This window comes from Falco peregrinus, chromosome 3 (assembly GCF_023634155.1).
Source record: "Falco peregrinus isolate bFalPer1 chromosome 3, bFalPer1.pri, whole genome shotgun sequence".
Classification (NCBI taxonomy): Eukaryota; Metazoa; Chordata; class Aves; order Falconiformes; family Falconidae; genus Falco; species Falco peregrinus.
In genome coordinates, this window is record NC_073723.1 from 4,330,603 (window position 1) to 4,349,210 (window position 18,608).

General features: G+C 40.8%; 1 protein-coding gene across 1 annotated transcript in view; it reads right to left on the reverse strand.

Annotated features, from left to right (window-relative positions):
• Positions 1-18,608, reverse strand: part of FAM135B (family with sequence similarity 135 member B) — a 219,134-nt gene that overhangs the window by 2,476 nt on the left and 198,050 nt on the right. The window contains exons 12-20 of the mRNA XM_005239481.4: positions 16,673-16,746; positions 13,115-13,269; positions 10,010-12,074; positions 9,002-9,168; positions 7,663-7,754; positions 4,958-5,055; positions 4,509-4,660; positions 3,560-3,670; positions 986-1,099 (exon numbers count right to left, since the gene is read on the reverse strand). Coding sequence (XP_005239538.1) covers positions 986-1,099; positions 3,560-3,670; positions 4,509-4,660; positions 4,958-5,055; positions 7,663-7,754; positions 9,002-9,168; positions 10,010-12,074; positions 13,115-13,269; positions 16,673-16,746 — 3,028 coding nt within the window. The remainder of the gene's footprint in view (positions 1-985; positions 1,100-3,559; positions 3,671-4,508; positions 4,661-4,957; positions 5,056-7,662; positions 7,755-9,001; positions 9,169-10,009; positions 12,075-13,114; positions 13,270-16,672; positions 16,747-18,608) is intronic.

Below are 18,608 nucleotides of genomic sequence, written 5' to 3' on the forward strand. Positions count from 1 at the left end.
ATTTGGGTTTCTCTGGGGAATCTAGCCCAGGAAAGACATCATGCAGACAGTTAAGGAGTTTACAGGGCAAGAACAATGGCTCAGAAAATTTGTACTCATAAATGGTCTACACTGAATGTAGATCTGGCTCCCGCTAGGTCACACATCACGCCCAAAAAACAGCCATGGGAAGACAGTGTTAGAAAATTACCTTTTAATTCATACCTGAGGTAGGATATAAGGAGCTGCAGTTTAGGTAAGATGTGTGAAGGCTGTGATGTTGATTATTGGGCCTGCGTTTCTCTTTCTACTTCCAAAGAGTACCTTCATTTCTAGGTAATCACGTATGTGAAATGGGTATGAAATTACACCGAACATTATTTCTGGAAGTGGTATGAAACTGAAGCCATGAAACATTTTATAAATGAGGGAGACTGCTAATAACAAAGGCAATACTTGAGACAGTACACAGCCTGAGCTCACAGGGGGGCTAACCCTTTGACAGCATGAGTCCTGCTGTGCTTTATAGATCTTATTACAAACAAATATGATTTAGATCTGTCCCTTCAATTAGCTGGCAATCATCCCAACACTATTGTAAACAAAGGGAAAAAACCCTGACTTGGGATGTGAGCAAGATTTCATTATGTGAAACAAAGGTGAGACAATTCTAGTAAATCAGTAGACTACAGAAAAGCATTGTCAATATCTAGTTCTATTATAATCACTTTTAAAATAAATAAATTAGAGGGAAGAGGGAGAAGCAGTAAGAAACCTTTAATTATGACCTGATTGAAATTTATTTTCATCAGACAAAGACCTTCTTAAAAAGGTTCTTTACTGATTTCAGTAATTTCCTGTGGGAAGAGAACACTTTCTTCCTCATCAAATAAACATTTGCGTTTTCATCATGCTGATGAAAACCCCTTCTAATGCAATGACCTCAGTTACACAAAAACAGAATGTCTCACCAGCTTTGTAAATAAAGAAAGGATCTTAAACATACCTGTGTGTCTGTCCTTAAGTGCATTTTTGCACATTTCTATTCTTGCTGAATGGAAGGGTACATATCTGTCTTGGGGTGAGGCCACTAACACAACATTTTTAAAGTACTGAAGACCTGTGGCAAATGCATTAAATAAATCTATCACAATGATGCACAACAATGAAAATACATACAGTGTCAACATGACTACTTCATGCTTTTTGAAAGTAGATTTGAAAATCTACAGTGCAGAATAGATTATAATAATTAAAACGTGCAACTCAAGCATAGAAAGATTCATAATAGCTTAAACCCATTTCTGCTGCTTCTGTGAACTATTTGTTACTTACCAACACTCATACAGGTTATTTCTATGTCAACAAAAAAAGTAAGAACTGTCTCTGTTTTAAAAAAAAAAATGTTTCATTAAACCGTTAATCTTGCAAATATTAATGCCTTTAAACACTGGAAACACATGTACAGCCCCACTATGGTTATTGAGTGGTTTTGGATAAGTAAGTGCTCATAGGAATGGGGATCACATTCAAAAATAACAAATCAGTACAATTTTCAAGCAAAACAGAGAGATGAGAGAGATGGAGGAGTAGAGGAACCAAATTCAGTGCTATGATGTCATACTATTACATCAGTGTTGAGGGAGCCTTGGGATCCAGTCCCTGCCTTCAGCAGTCCCCTGATAAATGCACACTGTTGGTACATGGACTGGAAACCAGGAATCCTCCCTCTTCCCCGGAGGCAATGGGGCCACTGATGGTCTGTGGGAACAGAATCCTACTGTTTGCCCTGTCCGTGGCCTCTTGAGCCCTCCATCACCCACATTGAACAGGAAAGTAGGAAAACGGACACAGATGATCTAGTCTACTAGACAAGAGAGTATCCTGAACACAGAAGAGCTTTGGGTTTGACCTTCATCTTTCCCTCCCCTTATGGGAAAGGGGCCCAGAACCAAGTCCTTTAATTTCTAGATTTTCATAGAAAAGTTGACCATCAATACCACAAAGAACAGTCCTGCTGGCTGACTTTACTAAGCCTGGCTGAAGCTGTCTATAATTTTCTTCTTGTGCAATCAAACCAACTGAGTTCGACTTCAGTATGAGGTAAAAGGTAGGAAAAGCAACAGTGGGAGTTACCGTATCTAAAATCTTATGTGAAGAGCTTCAAAAGGGAATAATGTTTATTTGTTGCTTTCAAGAGAAGCACAAGGAACATTTAAAGAGATTGAAAAGCAGAAGGGACTTGTACTTTAAGAAGAAAATCAGAAATTGCTGGAGGCTTAAAGAGTTATCTGGGAAAGCAGGCACAGCACTGCTGCTGTTATCGCTCCCTCTGCACTTTCTCTCAACTGCTTCTGGGAGCAGGGTGCTAGAGTAGGGGTACCTCTGTTTTGACTCAGTGTGCCAACTCGGGTGTTCTTATCTGGACCTACCTACTTCAGATTTTTCACCTAAGCATCTACCTGGATGATTCTGACTTTACAGACAACCCTCTTCACATTTAAATTTCTGCTTGCTGCTTTTGCAGGGACAAGATCTTAATTTATAGCCTGTTAGACCTCCAGTCCACCAAAAAAACAACGGAACACTTTGATACACAACAAATACTTGGCAATTCTTTGCTTGGGAAGTTACAATGTGAGCTTCCTGTGTAGTCCCAATTTTATTTGAACATGACAGTAGTAAAGCAGACATCAACTGTACTCCACAGAAATAAGAGCCAGGGAATCAAAGGGAAAATTCAAATAAGGAAATGCAAATAATGCCAAGATACAGCAGCTTCCCATCATTGATTGTTATGTAGTGTGTTCATAAAATTATGCAACAGCTCTACGTCTGTCAGACTAAAACTAAGAAGTTATATTCACCTTAACATAGTCTTTGTTTCCTAGTAGCAATGTTCCAAAGTATGAGGAAAATTAAATATCAAGTAGTGACCTTGTGACTACCAGTTTGCTCACACGCAATATTGAAAATAACTCTTAAAACATCTGCTTGAACAGAAGGATCATGCTTGTTTTCTTTTCTTAAGAAAAGCCTGATTTGTTTCATTTATTCACGACAGACCAAGGAAGGGGTAAAAAGATCTCTATTTGGACATTGTTTTTCCAGTGTGAGGCTACACATCTCTCTCTGTAGTACATAGATGCCAATATAGACGTGAATAAAATTTGTTCTTTGTCTCACAAAGTTGTATTTCCTAGAGACAAGAGATGTTACACTTACAAAAAATAATAAAAACGGAAAATGGGTTTCATCTAGTAGCAATGGTGGGCCTGTCGAGCATGATATTTCTTGCTTACAGGATATGAACTCAGGTGTGTATTTTCTATGGCATGGAGGTCTCATTTGGTGCGAACAGTCTGGCAAATATATTCACTGATAACTGGCACAGAAAAAACCACACAGATAAAATAGACATTAGATTTTAGACAGAGCAGCCCTTCTTGAAAGCAAGGGTGTTTAAAGAAAGATCATTAACAAAATGCAGATTTGCTTTACTCCCTGGAGGCCATGGCAGTCCAGCACAATCCTTTGGAATAGCCCGTGATATTTGCACAGCACACCAAGCCCTACTCACCCGTTTTTTGGCTGAGTTGATAGAGGAAACACTTGCGCAGATCTGCATTGTCCCTGAAGGTCAGTTGCAAAAGTGACCCTGACTTTTTCAGCTTCTGCATGAGCCATAGACCTGAAATGAAAGTCAGTGCATATTTACATCCTGTTTGCTAATTATTAACCAAGGGGATTAAAGACATGTGTCTACAGGAAGGGTAGCACTGTAACCCGATGTAAGTCTTTGGTTTCCCTTGTATTGCTAATCAATAAGGAGAAAAGCCTAAGGGTCTCATTGGATAGGGGTAATGGTTTTAAACTAAAAGAGGGTAGATTTAGACTATTATATATAAATATAAGGAAGAAATTTTTTTACGATGAGGGTGGTAAAAGTCTGGCACAGGTTGCCCAGAGGGGTGGTAGACACCCCATCCCTGGAAACATTCAAAGTCAGGTTGGATGGGGCTCTGGGCAACCTGATCTCGTTGAAGATGCTTCTGCTTGTTGCAGGGGAGGTCGGACTAGACGGCCTTTAAGGCCTGGGACTCTTCCAACCCAAACTATTCTGTGATTCTATAATTATGTATGTCATGGTAACAGCAACACTCAGGAAGGCTGAACTGTGGGATATTCCACTCCCATAGCACTGTAAGTGTCTTTTTCAGCTGTGCAGTATACAGAGAAGTGGAAGAATACAGTAGAAGCAAGGTCATCTCTCACTGCTGCATACCCTTGGGTTTTCCAAGGAGCACTGTGCTGGACCTTGTAGGAGATGCTGAAAGCCCCCCTCATGCAAAAAAATGCACAAACAAAATGCAACTTTTTCTGTGTGGGTTTGAATTCTTCAGTGAGTATTTTCCACAGCTTCAGCGTATAAGTCATGTTGTTACGATTTATTGTTACACCCACATGTTGCGCTCTCATGCACTCTGCCATGGACTGCAGCTAGTCATACCTTTCCTGTCAACTCTTACCTGTACTAACCAAAGTACTGTTGTTGTAAAGGGTTCCCAGGTGAGGCCCAGAGAGGGACAGGAAGGTGTGTAACTTGTTGAGGTAATAGCGAAACCTGGGGCGAGTTAATACAGATCGAATGATGACGTTACCAAGTGAATGTCCAATAAAACTGTTGGAGAAGAAAGAATTACATTAACACAAAAAACATCTGCATTATCTTCAAATTAAACAGAAATGTGGCATAAATTCTTCTTGAGGGGACTCTGTAAGGGCTTTTAATAACACCCTTCAGTTATCATTTCACATTTTTTCAGCCTAGTAGATACTCTTCCATCTATAAAAAATGTAAAAAAATTAATCTCATTGATTCAATGGCTTTTGACACAGGGCATTTTTGGAAAAGCTAATTTCACTGCATGTTGCTCATGTAACTCCGTTACAGACTATTAACTATCAGAATGCTTACCTTATTCGGGATATGGAGAGGTTGTACAACTGGATATGCTGTATAATTTCATCCAATAATCGGTCAGTCATTGTATCAAAATCAGCAAAAGTATCAGTCTGGTGAAAAATTGAATGAATCAGTAAATTAAAATATTGCACTTATTGCAGACTGATGCTATTTTGCAGGTAAAATGCAAGCAGAAACATAATAATTAATCCAAATTTTCTTCATACATGCTCAAGGGGGGAGTGATTTTTCTTAGTCCCCAGGTCCTCTAAAAATTGAAGTTCTCCTTTAAAAACAGAGTTATGAAGTTTCACTTTCAGTTTATTAGCAAATAGCTTCCAACTAATATTGCAAACTTACCCAAGACAAGTATGTTCTTTCTCACATAGCATCAGCAGCAAAAACAGCACATTGAGTCAGTGTGGGTCACACAGCTATCATTCAAGCCCATGTGGAAATTCGTCATCCTCAGTGAGCTTGTAGGTAAGGTAAGGCAAAATTTTCTGTCATGGAGTCTCTTTGACTGTGTATTGCACCTTTTAGCTTCAAGAACACAACCTGAGAAATCAAGGTAGGACTAGAGCAACCCTACACTTTGTAGGGCATGGAAATAGGTCCCTCTAGAACACAATTCATATTTTAAGAGGATTAAATTGCCTCCTGTCGTTGTTTCACTTACTGTACCAACTGTGCCTGTAACTTTGGCACATGTCATGATAGGATAAACCCAGACCTACAGTTTATTAATAGTAAGATTAAAAATATTAGGCTGAGTGATTCCAGACTCATGAGTATGATCTTAAAGCAGCCTGGCTTGACATGGTGACAACTGCTAATGCTTTGCTGCTCTAGATACCATATGCTGCACATGGAAGAAAAGCTTGTGGCATTTCGATTTTAACAGATTACTATGATAAAATAGATCACAGCATTATACACTGACACATAGGTTAGGCTGATGCTAAAGATGTAATCACAAATTATTTGGCCATGTTAATGAAATGCTATGTGTTTCTTATTCAACAGTTATCAGTAAGAGAATGAGTGCTAGAGTGAGACTATTTGTTGCTTGCAACAGTATTGCCAGTTGTGACACAATAAAACAAATAATATATTGTCCAGTCTATATGATTGCAAGCATATCTTATTCAGAACGGTGTCATTTGGCAATCCAACAGAACTCTAAATCAAATTCATAACTAGCTAGAAAAACAATCATCAAATGCTGGAACAGCTATTCAGAGCAAACATATCAGTAATTAATACTTTTGTGACACAACTCATCTTGCTAATTGCAGCTCTTGCAAGGGAAAACAGAAGCCTATTCACTTTGCAATTTATGAGAACATTCGGTTTAAGTCCTTATTGCAAACAGTCCACTAACCTTCTGCCTGTTTGCTTTGTCTGCACTGATAATTAATGATTTCCTCCTAGGCTCATTATCCAAAATCTTTCAGGTTGTTTAAAAGTGGAACGGTATCAGCCTGAACATTAATCATAAACAAAACACATCAAGCGTCATAATTCATCTGGTTATATCTCCATCCTTTAGTATCATCTCAGTCTGATTGAGCTTGTCATACGTATCACAAATTAATGCCTAAAAAAAGTGATTTGCATTTTCCTCTATAAAACAAACTTCAGCTAAACGACTGATTTCTTGGGTCATTTGCAGTCTGGTTCTCAGAGCAGGGAAAAAAGGGTGACAGGATGCTTTACAGCATCCAAATAGTCATCAAACCATGCCGGTTCTATTCCAGAGCAACAGGAACTTCCTCACCTTCCCAGAATATAGGAGTATTAAAAGTTCAGATTATAAGCTCTGGATAATGTTAAACAGACATGTTGTAAGATGCTTCATTCTCTGAAAACAAAGATGCTTTGATGCAAGTCTGAACTGGTCTCCTCATTATTTTCATCTTGCTTACATTCACTGTGCTGGTCTGCTGCTGACAGACGTGCACCAGAAGGTGGCAAGTTCACAGACTAACACTAACTGGCCACTTCAAAATAGAAAAGCTGTCAAACAAAGAAGGAAGGCAAGTTTTTACTCAAGTTTCTCAAGTTGTTCATAAATCTGAATAGTATTTCTGACTGGGCAATGGAAATCCTTATCTTGTGCACAAAGTTAGGCCTGCACCATAAATACAGGTTTGTTGCAGAACAAAGCGTGGGATTCATTACTGTTTCTCTGCCTAGACTAGCAATTAATTTTTCTGGAAGTTGTTTCTTTATCATTCAAGGAAATAAATCTCACAAACATTGCAACATGAGAAACAATGGCTGCTGCAGCAAAGGAACCTGACAACACCTGCTGGATATTCCACATCCTCCAGAGAATTTAGCATCACTAAACTTGATGCTTTCTGTCGATGCTGCATTGCCTGGCATCCAACAGGCAGAGAGACATCAGGCTGCTAAGTTTGCAAACCGACAGGATAAATCAATTTTCTTCTTCTAAGGTTTAGTCCTCTAAGTGCTAATGTCATTGCCTTGGATTTCAATGCTATGAATATTTTCTGATGGGTTTGAACACCCTATCAAATTAGACAGGAACAGGGCCAGGCCTTTGCAGTAAATACTACATAAAATTCCCTGAATTCCCCAGTGCTTTTGCTTCATTCAGCTGGTGAGAAGGCTTTGCTGAAGGCCCTGTTTCAGAAACGTCAACAGCTTTTAGCAGATCTAAAGGAAGACAGCGATTAGCTCTGCACTACCTGATTTCTTTCAGACATTAGGAAGTCCAGTTTTCCACCAGGGAGTCCCAGTTCTATAAAAGTCTTTACCAGCCGCAGATCTGCACTGTTGCCTAGAAATAAATGGTTCTTTATGAGATGTAATTCAACAGAAAAATAAGTAATACAGAGTCAATTAAATACATTTGTCTTCTTCTAAACCTCGACACCAGGGAGCTCTCGCTAGGCGCTGCTAGGACAGCTCACCACACCACAGGATCATGCATTGCAACAGCAGGAGGGCAAGAACACCCACAGCCCGCGCAAGGCAGGGCTGGAGCTCACCTCCTGCTGTTGGGGACTGCATACGTGGTGGGGACTAAAGGGCAAAGATCAGGCCCAGAGTAACTGTCCTTTGTTTGATGAACAGCAGAGGTAAGACAACAAGACAAAAAGCTGAGGTCTGTCCTTCTGCCTTCCCAGCTGCCTTGGCCCATGTGCTGGGGTAGACGGCTGTACCTTCAGATAGGGAGTAAGCTGCCGCTGTGTACTCACAGTTGGAGATGGTGCTGAAATGTCAGGCTCATAATATGGAATGGCCCGTTGGGAGATGCCTCATTCCATCCTAGGAAATTCCAAAGTCTTCTGCAAAGGAGGTACCTCCACCTCACTAGAAGGACATTACCGCCACTGAGATATTGAATGGCGAATGGTCCTTGATAGAGCCAGTGAGTGTTTGTTTTCCACTTTTCTGAGAATGCCTGAGATTTCAGTCTCTACCTCTCCTTCTCTGTGGTTTGAAAGTTAATGTCTACAACTTTCCCAAGTTTATTGGTACTTGATACCAATAATTTGTCAAGACAAGTTTCAAGTGTAACATACCAATTTTCTGCTTAGAAAGCACATACGTAAAAAATTCCAGGCCAAGCTTCCTCTGCACTGAATAATGATTTTTATTCTCTTACTTTCTAAAGCCAGCCACTATCTACCCTACAACAGTGTTGGGGGTGTTTAAATAATGATTTCATCCTGGTGACCTATTGCAAAACAACCAAGCATTTGTGGAAAGACAAGCAGCATTACTGTAATGCACTCCTGTACGCATAAGGACTGTTGTGTTACGGTGTAGAATTCTGTTTAAACAAGAAAAAAGTTGCAGCATCCATTTCTTAGAGCAAATATTTAATATTCTCCTAGATCCTTTATTACAATGGACTGAATAACATAATAAAGAGCAAATACTAGTAAAGATAAATACTTTCCTTAGACTCTCCACTCTCCATTCTTTCATATTTGCTGAACATCTGCTCTTCTTTTTTGGGGGTTTTTGTTTTTGTTTACACCAAAATGACTTACAAACATCAACTCCTCCTGGGCTTACCATCCAATCCATGGACACAGACAACCAGATGAATTCCATCTTCCAAATTTTCTTCCTCTTCCTCTGGTGGAAAATATGGGATATCAGAAGCTAGTACAGATAAGTCACTGTACAGAAATCCTTCAATCTTCATTTCTTTTTTAAATTTTTCTTTGGCCTGATAAAAACTGGAGAATACATTAATTAATCACAATAGAACTGGGTGTTCAACAACAAACCTTCAAACTAGAAATGAGGAGACTGGTGTTTGCAAGAACTTATGTTTGCAATTTTCAAGTAGACACCCGGACATTATTACTTATCTATTCTGATTGACAGAAATCAGGATGCAGGGAAGAAAAGCTGTTTCTGAGTGATTTGGATACATACAGGGAATAGCTAAATCCCATTAGCACCTCACACCTGCCAGAGGAATGAAGGATTTACAAAAAATAATTTTCTGGTGGCACATAACAATGAGACTAAGATACGGAATTAGCTATTTTGCGTCTTAACAATGTCATCAGCCTTATAGATACTGAAATGCAAAATGTATCATTTTTTCTTCTTTGAGAAGCTGAAGCTGAGACCCTACTAGTCAGTCTGTGCTCTTGTTTCATAGTTTAGCTAATGAGTGCAATTATTTAAGCAGAAGAGAAAAACATGCTATGGCACTGCCATAGCGAACTGGCTCTCTGGGATCGATACTCAAGCCTGGGTAACCTTGACTTCAAGAAGGAGGGCCAGATTTCAAAGATTATTTAGACACCTAAATCCCACAGTTTCTCAGGAGGATTAAGGACCTAATGTCTTTGACAATCTCATTCTCTCTCTGCTTTCGTCTTTCCTGTCTATTCAAATTATTTGTTCTATATAAAAACTTGTCTGTTTGGATTATTTATAGTGTAATTCCTTGGACAACAACTGTCTCTGAATGCAAGCTTACATTTAAGCTTAGCCCATATTAGGGCCCTGAACTTTGTTAGGGTCTCTTGGCATTACAATAAGAAAGTAATTAGACATTCTTACTTCAGCATCCTTTCATTTGTCTCTTCATCCATCTCATTTGAATTAGAAGAGACAACTCCGAAGGAGCCCAGAGGCTGGCGAGTGATGGGGAAGGCAGCCTGCTTTGCAGAGAAGCCGACCATAGCAGGGGTCTCTTTGAGCACAGAAGAAAAGGGAAGACACGTGGCAGTGCAAGAGACGGACAGGTTAACCACATCAACAGCCTTCCTGCTTTCCAGGGCTACTCCCTCTGTCGTTGCCAAATGAAACCCCGTACCATTAGCTACAAGTTTATGCTCTTGGCCGTTGGGTTCCTGAGGATATTCAGCCTGGTAGGATCCTGTTGCAGGGTCTGCTGAGGCAGGTGAGTCGTTGAGCTCAATTTCTTGTAAGCCCTGCATTTCTGCATACACTGCTGGGCTCTCGTCACCTAGAGAGCTACCACACTCCCCTTGCATTGAGCCAAATTCGGTTGAGGTCTCCGAAGGAGCTGGAACAGGGTAGCAAAAATCTGGTACCAACTTTATGCTTTGGGAGAAACTCTCCGGTCCTGAAATTCTGCTATTGGAGTAAAAGCCTTGTATTTTTAAACTGTCCAGCTTAAATTTATCCTTGGGATCCTCAATGCATGTATCAAACTTCTCTATATCTTCATCCGAGTAATTACAAGCCCTTGGTGTTTTTAAGCTGCACTCACCATTGCTCTCCAGTGACTGGCATTCAGATACATTATCTTGGAGCTGTTTTGGACAAATGGGTGACCTTGTGTTTTCCAAATAAGTCTCTGGAAAACCTTCCTTCTCCTCCTCCCCTTGTAACTCAATGTTACTGCTACTGTGTTTGACAGAGGGTTTGGGATGTTCTCTTGGTTCTGGCTGTCCACTTTCATTGGTGATTTGACACGCAGAAAAGTCCACAGTTAACTTTCCATCTCCACTCTCTGTTTCTGGGCAACTTTTTAAGTTTCCTCCTGAATCTCCCAAGGTTGATTCACTGTGTTTGGATATATCTACTTCCTCCGCAGGCTCTTCTGGGCTACTGATCTGAGGAGCTGAGACAGATTTTGTCAGTTTGGTAAGCTCCACTTCCCTCTCCTCTTCTTCAAAGGGCAGAGAGCTGATGGATGTGAGTGACGCTTGGATCCCACTGGGCAAGCTGGTATTGCTTTCTGTGTGGCCACCCTCCAGGGAATTCCGGTGGATGGCATGCCTTCGTACCAAGTGCTGTAGAATCTCTCGATCGCTGGGCAGCTCCAGTGCCCGACTACGAGCATCAGACCATGCCACTGAACTTGGTTCACTTTCAATGCCTGAATCAGATATTATAGAGGAAGATCTTTTTATAACCCCTGACATCAGGGTAAATTCTTCACACTCCTCACCTCGTTGCTCCTTTGTGAACAATTTCACTTCAAAGCTGTGTGGGGGCAAAGCTTTCAAAACAGGGAGCAGAGCCTTGGTGTCTGGATCTCCTGTCTTTTCAAGACTGGTCAATTCATTCAGTGGAAGCTCAGATGATGGGAAATTATTCTCAGGATGACTAGATTCGTCTGTTTCATGTATTTCAGTCCTGTCTTCCAAACCATCAGCTCCACATGCTCCACACTCATACTGAGCACTGACAACTAACCTGGGCTCACTTTTGTGGGAATCCTTATTGCTAGATTTCGTATTTTCAAAGGTAACATCCACCGTAAGTCTATTGTCTTTTAATAAAACTTCCTCGGGTGTTTCAAAGTCTTCTGATGTGCATTTTATATTGCCTGGCTCTGAGTCAGAAGTAGTTTCCTTACGTGAAACAAAAATATTTTCAGTTTTCCTTTGGCTTTCTTTGTTCACTGTACATACCTGAGATGTGGAGTGCTGGTTTAATCCCTTAGCTGGATAAGCAGCACCTTCAGTACCACTGTATATGCAGGAGGGATTCCCATTTATCCTATCTGTGTGTATTACTAGAGTACCTTTCCTGAACTCTCCTTTCATTACTGCAGTGGCATCATTTGATACAAAATCATCATTGTCACGTATTACGTCCATTTGAGTATTTGCAGGAACCTCAAAATCTCGGAAAACTTCCAAATTCTGATCTGAAAGAAAGAAAAAAAGTAGTAGTACCTACAAGAACACAAAACATTACCCTAAGGTGATGTGGGACTTTGAAAAGTGATTGTAAGTCCTATAAAAGTTTACATATTTCTATTATGTAAGTTACACATACATTAGAGGCATATTACAAATGCAAACGCCAGAGTGCATTTAACTAGAATTATACTGACAGTAGTTAAGGCAATACCAATAATATGTACTTTCCTCAGTATAACTGTATCTAAACTGCTATTTACAGCATATGTAAGCAAAATCAAGCTGACACTTCTTTGTATTCCTGCTGTCATATGACACCGTTCATAGCATAACTCTTGCTTGTGAGTTAGTTTAATACTCAGATTAATAGTTTAAGTATCTGTAATAAGTATTGTCAAAATCTAGGCAGTTAGATAACTCTGGAAAAGTGGAAATTTTGGACCACAGGTCATATTTACTAGACTGTGGTCACCTCTAATATTAATACATATTGCTTCCTTGATAATCATAACAGTTGAGTAAAAAGAAAAAGGAACTGAGGGCTACGAGGTTTTACTACAAATCTGCGGAGCTAAATGATTTCTTAATTAAAATTTTGATTTGGGTACTCAAAGGGAAATTATTGTTTTGGAAAGCAATCCTGCCTTTCAGGAACAGTCTTGGGCTTTATGCTGAAATCGTGGGGTTTTGTTGTGAGCTTTGTTACCACTAGATGTCACCCTGGGGATGAAAGTCATAGCGCTGGTTTTCCTTTACATTTTTGTCACAAAAATCTAAAAGGTTGTGTTTTCTTTCTGGATTTAGCCTCCAGCTCGTGTAACTAAACAGCTTGCTTTGAAGATGAAAAATATAAAGCTATAGAGAACACTCCTAGTTTGCTATTAGGGAAAATAGAAGAATTCAGCTATATTACACCACGGATCACACTCTGATCCAAGCCAGAGTCAGCCCAAGGGATGCGAGATGGTTTACCTTGGGCTGGGGAAGTGAACCTCCCTCAGCTCAAGCTGTCTCATGAAGCAGTACCTTGTGGCCTTTCACTCACCTTTGCAAGGCATATCCATGTACCTATCTTCAAAGATAACTGGGAGCGTGTTCCAGTCCCCATCTATGTCAAGGCATTCTGCTGGGAGTGGGGGCATGCTGGTAAAGTACTCCGAATTACGAATTTCTGTAGAAATCTGTCCGTGACTTTGGATCCTGGCAGAAAAGTACAAAAGGAATTGAGTGTTTGAGTTGTTACAGTGCTGTTTCTCCAGCGCTCCTGCAAGCCCAGCAGCAAAGCTGAATGTGCAGGCAGGGGACAGAGGCAATGTGCTTAAAAGGTGGCACTACTGCACGATGACGGGTACCCAGCCCTCCTAGGAGGTTACCCATGAGTTGATTCCTATCTTTCAGTTAGAGATACCCACAACTTGCATACTCCTTCATTGCAATACCTCTGTCTTTTTGAAATTGTTCCAGCTGCTGCTGCCACAGGCTACTGTTGCCTACCATTACTCATTGCTGTCCTCCTTCAGGGTCGCTGCAGCTGGTTGAGACTGGATCCCTCAGCCAGGAAAAAAGGTCTGTCCAGCTGTGGGCAAGGCTTTCAAAACCCATATGCAGGAAGCAATAATCAAAAATTTGGTTGAACAGTACAGAGAGGAATAAGGCCGAGAAGGATGCATGGCAGGCTCTCTATCTCACTTACATCCATCCTCAGAGCACTGCAACATCTCACATAGGTATGCATCTGGAAGAGCTAAAAGAGATCAGTTCAGCCACTGCCTTGCTGGCAGAAGTAGAACAAGTGTCTATTTCCATCTTTTGGGCCATGTAAAATGCTACCTGGCTTTCATCAGTGAATGTGACATTAAACTGGCACATTGATCTGGATTCAGCCTTAATAAAGTCAATAACTTTTAGTTCTGCTGAGCTTTCCTATGTAAGCAACTTCCTCAAAAAATGGGGAAAACATCAAATACAAGGTTTGTTTGTGTTGAATCTTTGATGAATTAGTCCATTTATCCTAAAGAATAAGGATGAAAACAACAAGTTCTTCACAGATGGTCAGTTGAAAGCAATTCTGCACCGATCCCATAGGACAGCACGATGGCAGTATTTCAGATTATCATCGGCAAAAGGCAGGTAATAATCACGTGGCAGTTAACTGCAAAAAGCACACTTTACACCTTATGAAGCAAAACTCAAACAGCAGGTTTGTAATTCATGCCAGCACGGAAGATTCCCCTGTCCAGACACAAATAATTTGTTCAGACCAGCATATCAGCTTCAACTTCAGAATGTAATTGTTGCTATCATTTCCTCTTACCTGTAGGCCAGTTATTTTTTCCTCAAAGATAAACAAGTCATTGCTTGCTAAAACGTGACTCAGATAGGAGTCACAAACAGTAACTGCTCACTCTTACTTGCAACAACACCTGAGTTTTAGAATTAACTCAGCACTGTTATAAAGTTCTCACTGACATATTAATTAATAGCATCAGCATTTTACTAAAGACCACATGGAAAAATAATAAACTAACCTTGCTTTGAGACCAATCTCTGGCACAAAATATGAATTACTGATATTGAAAGGTGTGAGAAAAAATATTTTTTCTTTAAAATGTGGGGAGGATATGTCACCTGCTAGAGGGTCCCACCTTGTGTGATACCTAACTTACTGAAAATGCTGTGTCCTCTTCTGCCTGAGCAGTCAAATGCCGCCAGGCATGTAGGTGTGTGGCCTCACACAGAACTCACAACAACAGGAGACCAAAAAAGTTCTTATCTGGTAAGTAAGAAAGAACTGGGGGAAAAGCTGTGAGTGTTTGAGGTGGCTGGACCGCACCTGGCACACTGAGAGCTGATCTCACCTGCAGCCTCTGTGAACCCAATGAACACTCCCCACTGCCACCCCCGACATTAATAATACTTCGGCAGCCAAGGCTCTGCTTTTCCAACTACATCATCTAACAAAATAAAAAGAAGACATGACTCTGCCATGAGACCTATATAGACCAAATTTACTACATAGACCAACTTTTACGTTTTTTAAACTGTTTTATTTTTTTTTACTCAGTCTTCTCGATAGCCACTGAAGAAAAATTATCATTTTTCTGTAGGAAACAGGCTAGTTCTGTGGCTGCATGGAGAAACAAAATTACTTTATGCAGTTAGGCTTCCTCCTGTGCAGGGTTATGTTTGCTTGAATGGGGCAATGAGTGTCTGTGTCCTTACCCCAGGATCTTGACGTGGGGTTTTCCTTGTATATAGCTCACTTAAAGCCTGACAGGGGAGGACTAAGTGAGCACAGCTGGGCCCCTGCAGCCATGGTGCTGCTCCAATTCGGCAGAGCAAGGTAGCCTTGTACAACCCATCTGCTAATGAAGTCATGACCCTTTCCATCAACACTGAATCAGCCCTAATGTCTCTAGTGACAGCTCTGAGAAAGTAATTTTCTTCTTTGCACTAGGTCAGAAGCAGATGCCTCACTTAAGCTTCATCATCGTGACAGGACCTGATGTCATGGCCTTTAAGCCTCTTCTGAAAGATGGGTTTCCACACTGGTAATGCTGTGGTTCCCCCATGGTGACAGGCTATTCAGCGAACAAATAGTCCAGACATCCTTCATTACTCAACAATTCAAATCTGAGCATCTTTCTTTGAACTCTACCTTCAGGAGTCAGGTCCTGAGTATTATCCATGTGCTCCACTTTGGATCATTGACTAAAACCGAAAGCAGGATTTGCCCTGGTATAGCTTTAAAACTGGCTCATCATACTGCCCAGCTTGGTTCCAAGCAAAAAGCGTCAAGCAGAAGGAAATAATTACCTTGCCAATGTTTTATAGCATATTTTTATGAATGCAATCCAGAGCAATGTTTGTTTTCCCAGACTGTTTTGCACTGTTGATTCTCAGTCAATTAATTACCAACCCTGAGCTCACATCACTCCCACAGTTCCTCCAGCTAACTTGGTGGTATTCCCCATTCCTGTCCTCCACTGCTGCGCCTAGTGAACATCCATAGCTTTGCACTGGCTGTTTAATACTCCTGTCTGCATTTAAAGATCCTTTCTGCTATAGAAAGTAGGGCTGGCCTAAACACCAAAAGAAATCCATGACTGCCTACCCTCAAAAATGTTTATTAGGGATGGTAAAAAGCAAACATTTAAATGTTAAGCTTTTGTTGCTTGCCAGCAGTTATTTCCCACTAAAAGTACCAGTACTGCATCTGGTGTAGTGGGTTTGGGAAATTAATTGAAGAAAGATACAAAAAAATATTTCTGCCTGCCCTGAGGCTGGCGGTGTTGATGAAGAAATGCACCCAACTGCAACTGAGAAGAGAGGTGGGGAAGGGGGGAGGGAGGGGGTGTCCTGCATCAGAACCCCAGAATATAGGAATCTTGAAAATTATAATTTCTGAGGACTGAAGGGAGTCATCTACTTCTGACATTGATTTCAATGGTTTTAAAATATGGAGCTAGAACAGACCCGGTGACTTCTCTCAAACCAAACTCCTCCATATCCAGCAGCAAAAGACCTCAGTCTTGATTACAAAATGTTTTTAACTACATTTTCAGTTGTTCCAGTGACAGGGGAAGGTTAATGGGTTACTTACAGGCCTTCCTGGAATGTCAGCACAGCGAGTTTCTGGTGCTCGGTGTAGAAGAAGGCTTCTGAGAATCTCCTCACCTGAGGGAGAAACACACAAGTTAAATGTAAGATGTGATGAAAGCTGCAAAGTACAATCAGGCTAAGAACAGAGCAGCGACACTTAGGACCAGATTCCTTAGTACACTCTGTTTGTTAGACCATTCCGGTGACAGAAAAAAACCAAAGAGCTCAGTTCTGGCTTCACTTTCCCAGTCCAGCACAAAGCAACTGATGTTACATATTTTGCTGAGAGGTAAGTGTCTCTTGACAGTAAATCAAGATTTGCTTACTTGCAACTTCTGACTACTTTTCTAAAAGCTGTCAAATTTGCCATTTTCCCCTATATTCTTGAAGTGGGGAAGATTTCTTCCTTTCCCAGCAAGCAAACAGCAGTGGAGTGAGTTACTAAATTAGAACAATTCATAACTGATCATGTCTTCTATGAGAACATCCACAGTGACTCCCAAGAGAGTAAAGGAAGTCCTATACATCAGCCCAGAGGAGAAGCACTATCACGGTAGAAACACATCTGCCCATGTCACGATAGTTACAAGTGAGAGCTCCTCACATCTCTTCATGGACATTGTGTTGGATAATCAATTACAAAAGAGCCACAGATCTGAAGTGGCTGGCAGAGCACCCAGTGTGAAATAAGCTATAAAAAAACTCAGTGCTGCTATCTGCCCTGGATTAAGCTTTGAGTTTAAATGAGTCAAGCATAATATACAATCAAATGTACTAAGCTGTTAAACTGCAGCCCATACTTTACTAATAATATTTGTAAAAGTGACCTCTGTTACAGTGTCAGAAAATGGCAGCAAAAAGCATGTCATCGGACCTCTGCATCTCCCTAAATCCCAGCTGTGCTTTAACAAATAGCTTTTGTAAAAAAACAGGACTAGCAGACCATATCTTAATAGTATGTCTTTTCAGATGAGGTTCTGAAACTTTTTTTCCAGAGCTGGGAAAGTATCATTACACACAGTCTACATGGGGAGGGACTAAAGCACACAAAGGTATGTAATTTGGCAAAGGTCGAGCAGGCAATCAGCACCAGTTAAGGCTGGAACAAACCACAGGCTGGGATTCACCTTGCTGGAGTGCTGGAGCTGGGAGCATACAGAATCGGGCCCTTTGGCTGAAAGCCATCCAGGTCCTCTCAGAGTCAGGGGAGACCTAGTCAAACTAATCTGGGGAGTCTCAGCATCAGCCACCTCTTCTTGGAACTTTATGCCTCCTTTTTGCAAGCTCAGCCATGCTTTTGGGGAGCACAACCACAGAGTTGTTCTGGTCACTCTGGAGAGTAAGCAGACCTCCATTGACTTTGAAAGGATCCAGAAGATAAGCTGAGATGTAGATTCCTATGCTGTAGATTCCAAAAGCTGAGGGAGGTGAATCCTACCTTTTTCTCTGCTTCCCTACTCTAATGATTAGATCAGACTACGACGAGTTCAGCCCAGGTGATGTGCTGAACTGATGCTTGGTCAACAACCAAAACCATCCTAATGGAAGACAGCACTTGCTGAACCAATCAGAAAAGCAGATCTGACAAAGTTAGCTCAAAAGATAAGTGCTTTTGTGCCTCCTTTATTGTCAGGTTCAAAAAGCAATTTCCACATGGACAATAGTAACATTTTGTTGTGTACCCCTCACTAGGAGAAAGGCAAGAACTAGCTATATATTTACATGTGACACAGTGAAGAGAACAAATCTATAATCCCTCATGGTAGTTTTGTGAAAGAAGCTGAGAGAAAATCATCTTTTTAGTTATTTGTCATTGTGATGCTTGTGCTTTAAAAAAAAAAAAAAACAAAAAAAACCCCAACAACATTTATGATTTATGGATATCTAGCAGGCACAGGTGATATCTACCTCTTCCCACCCACCTCCTGTTCCATCTC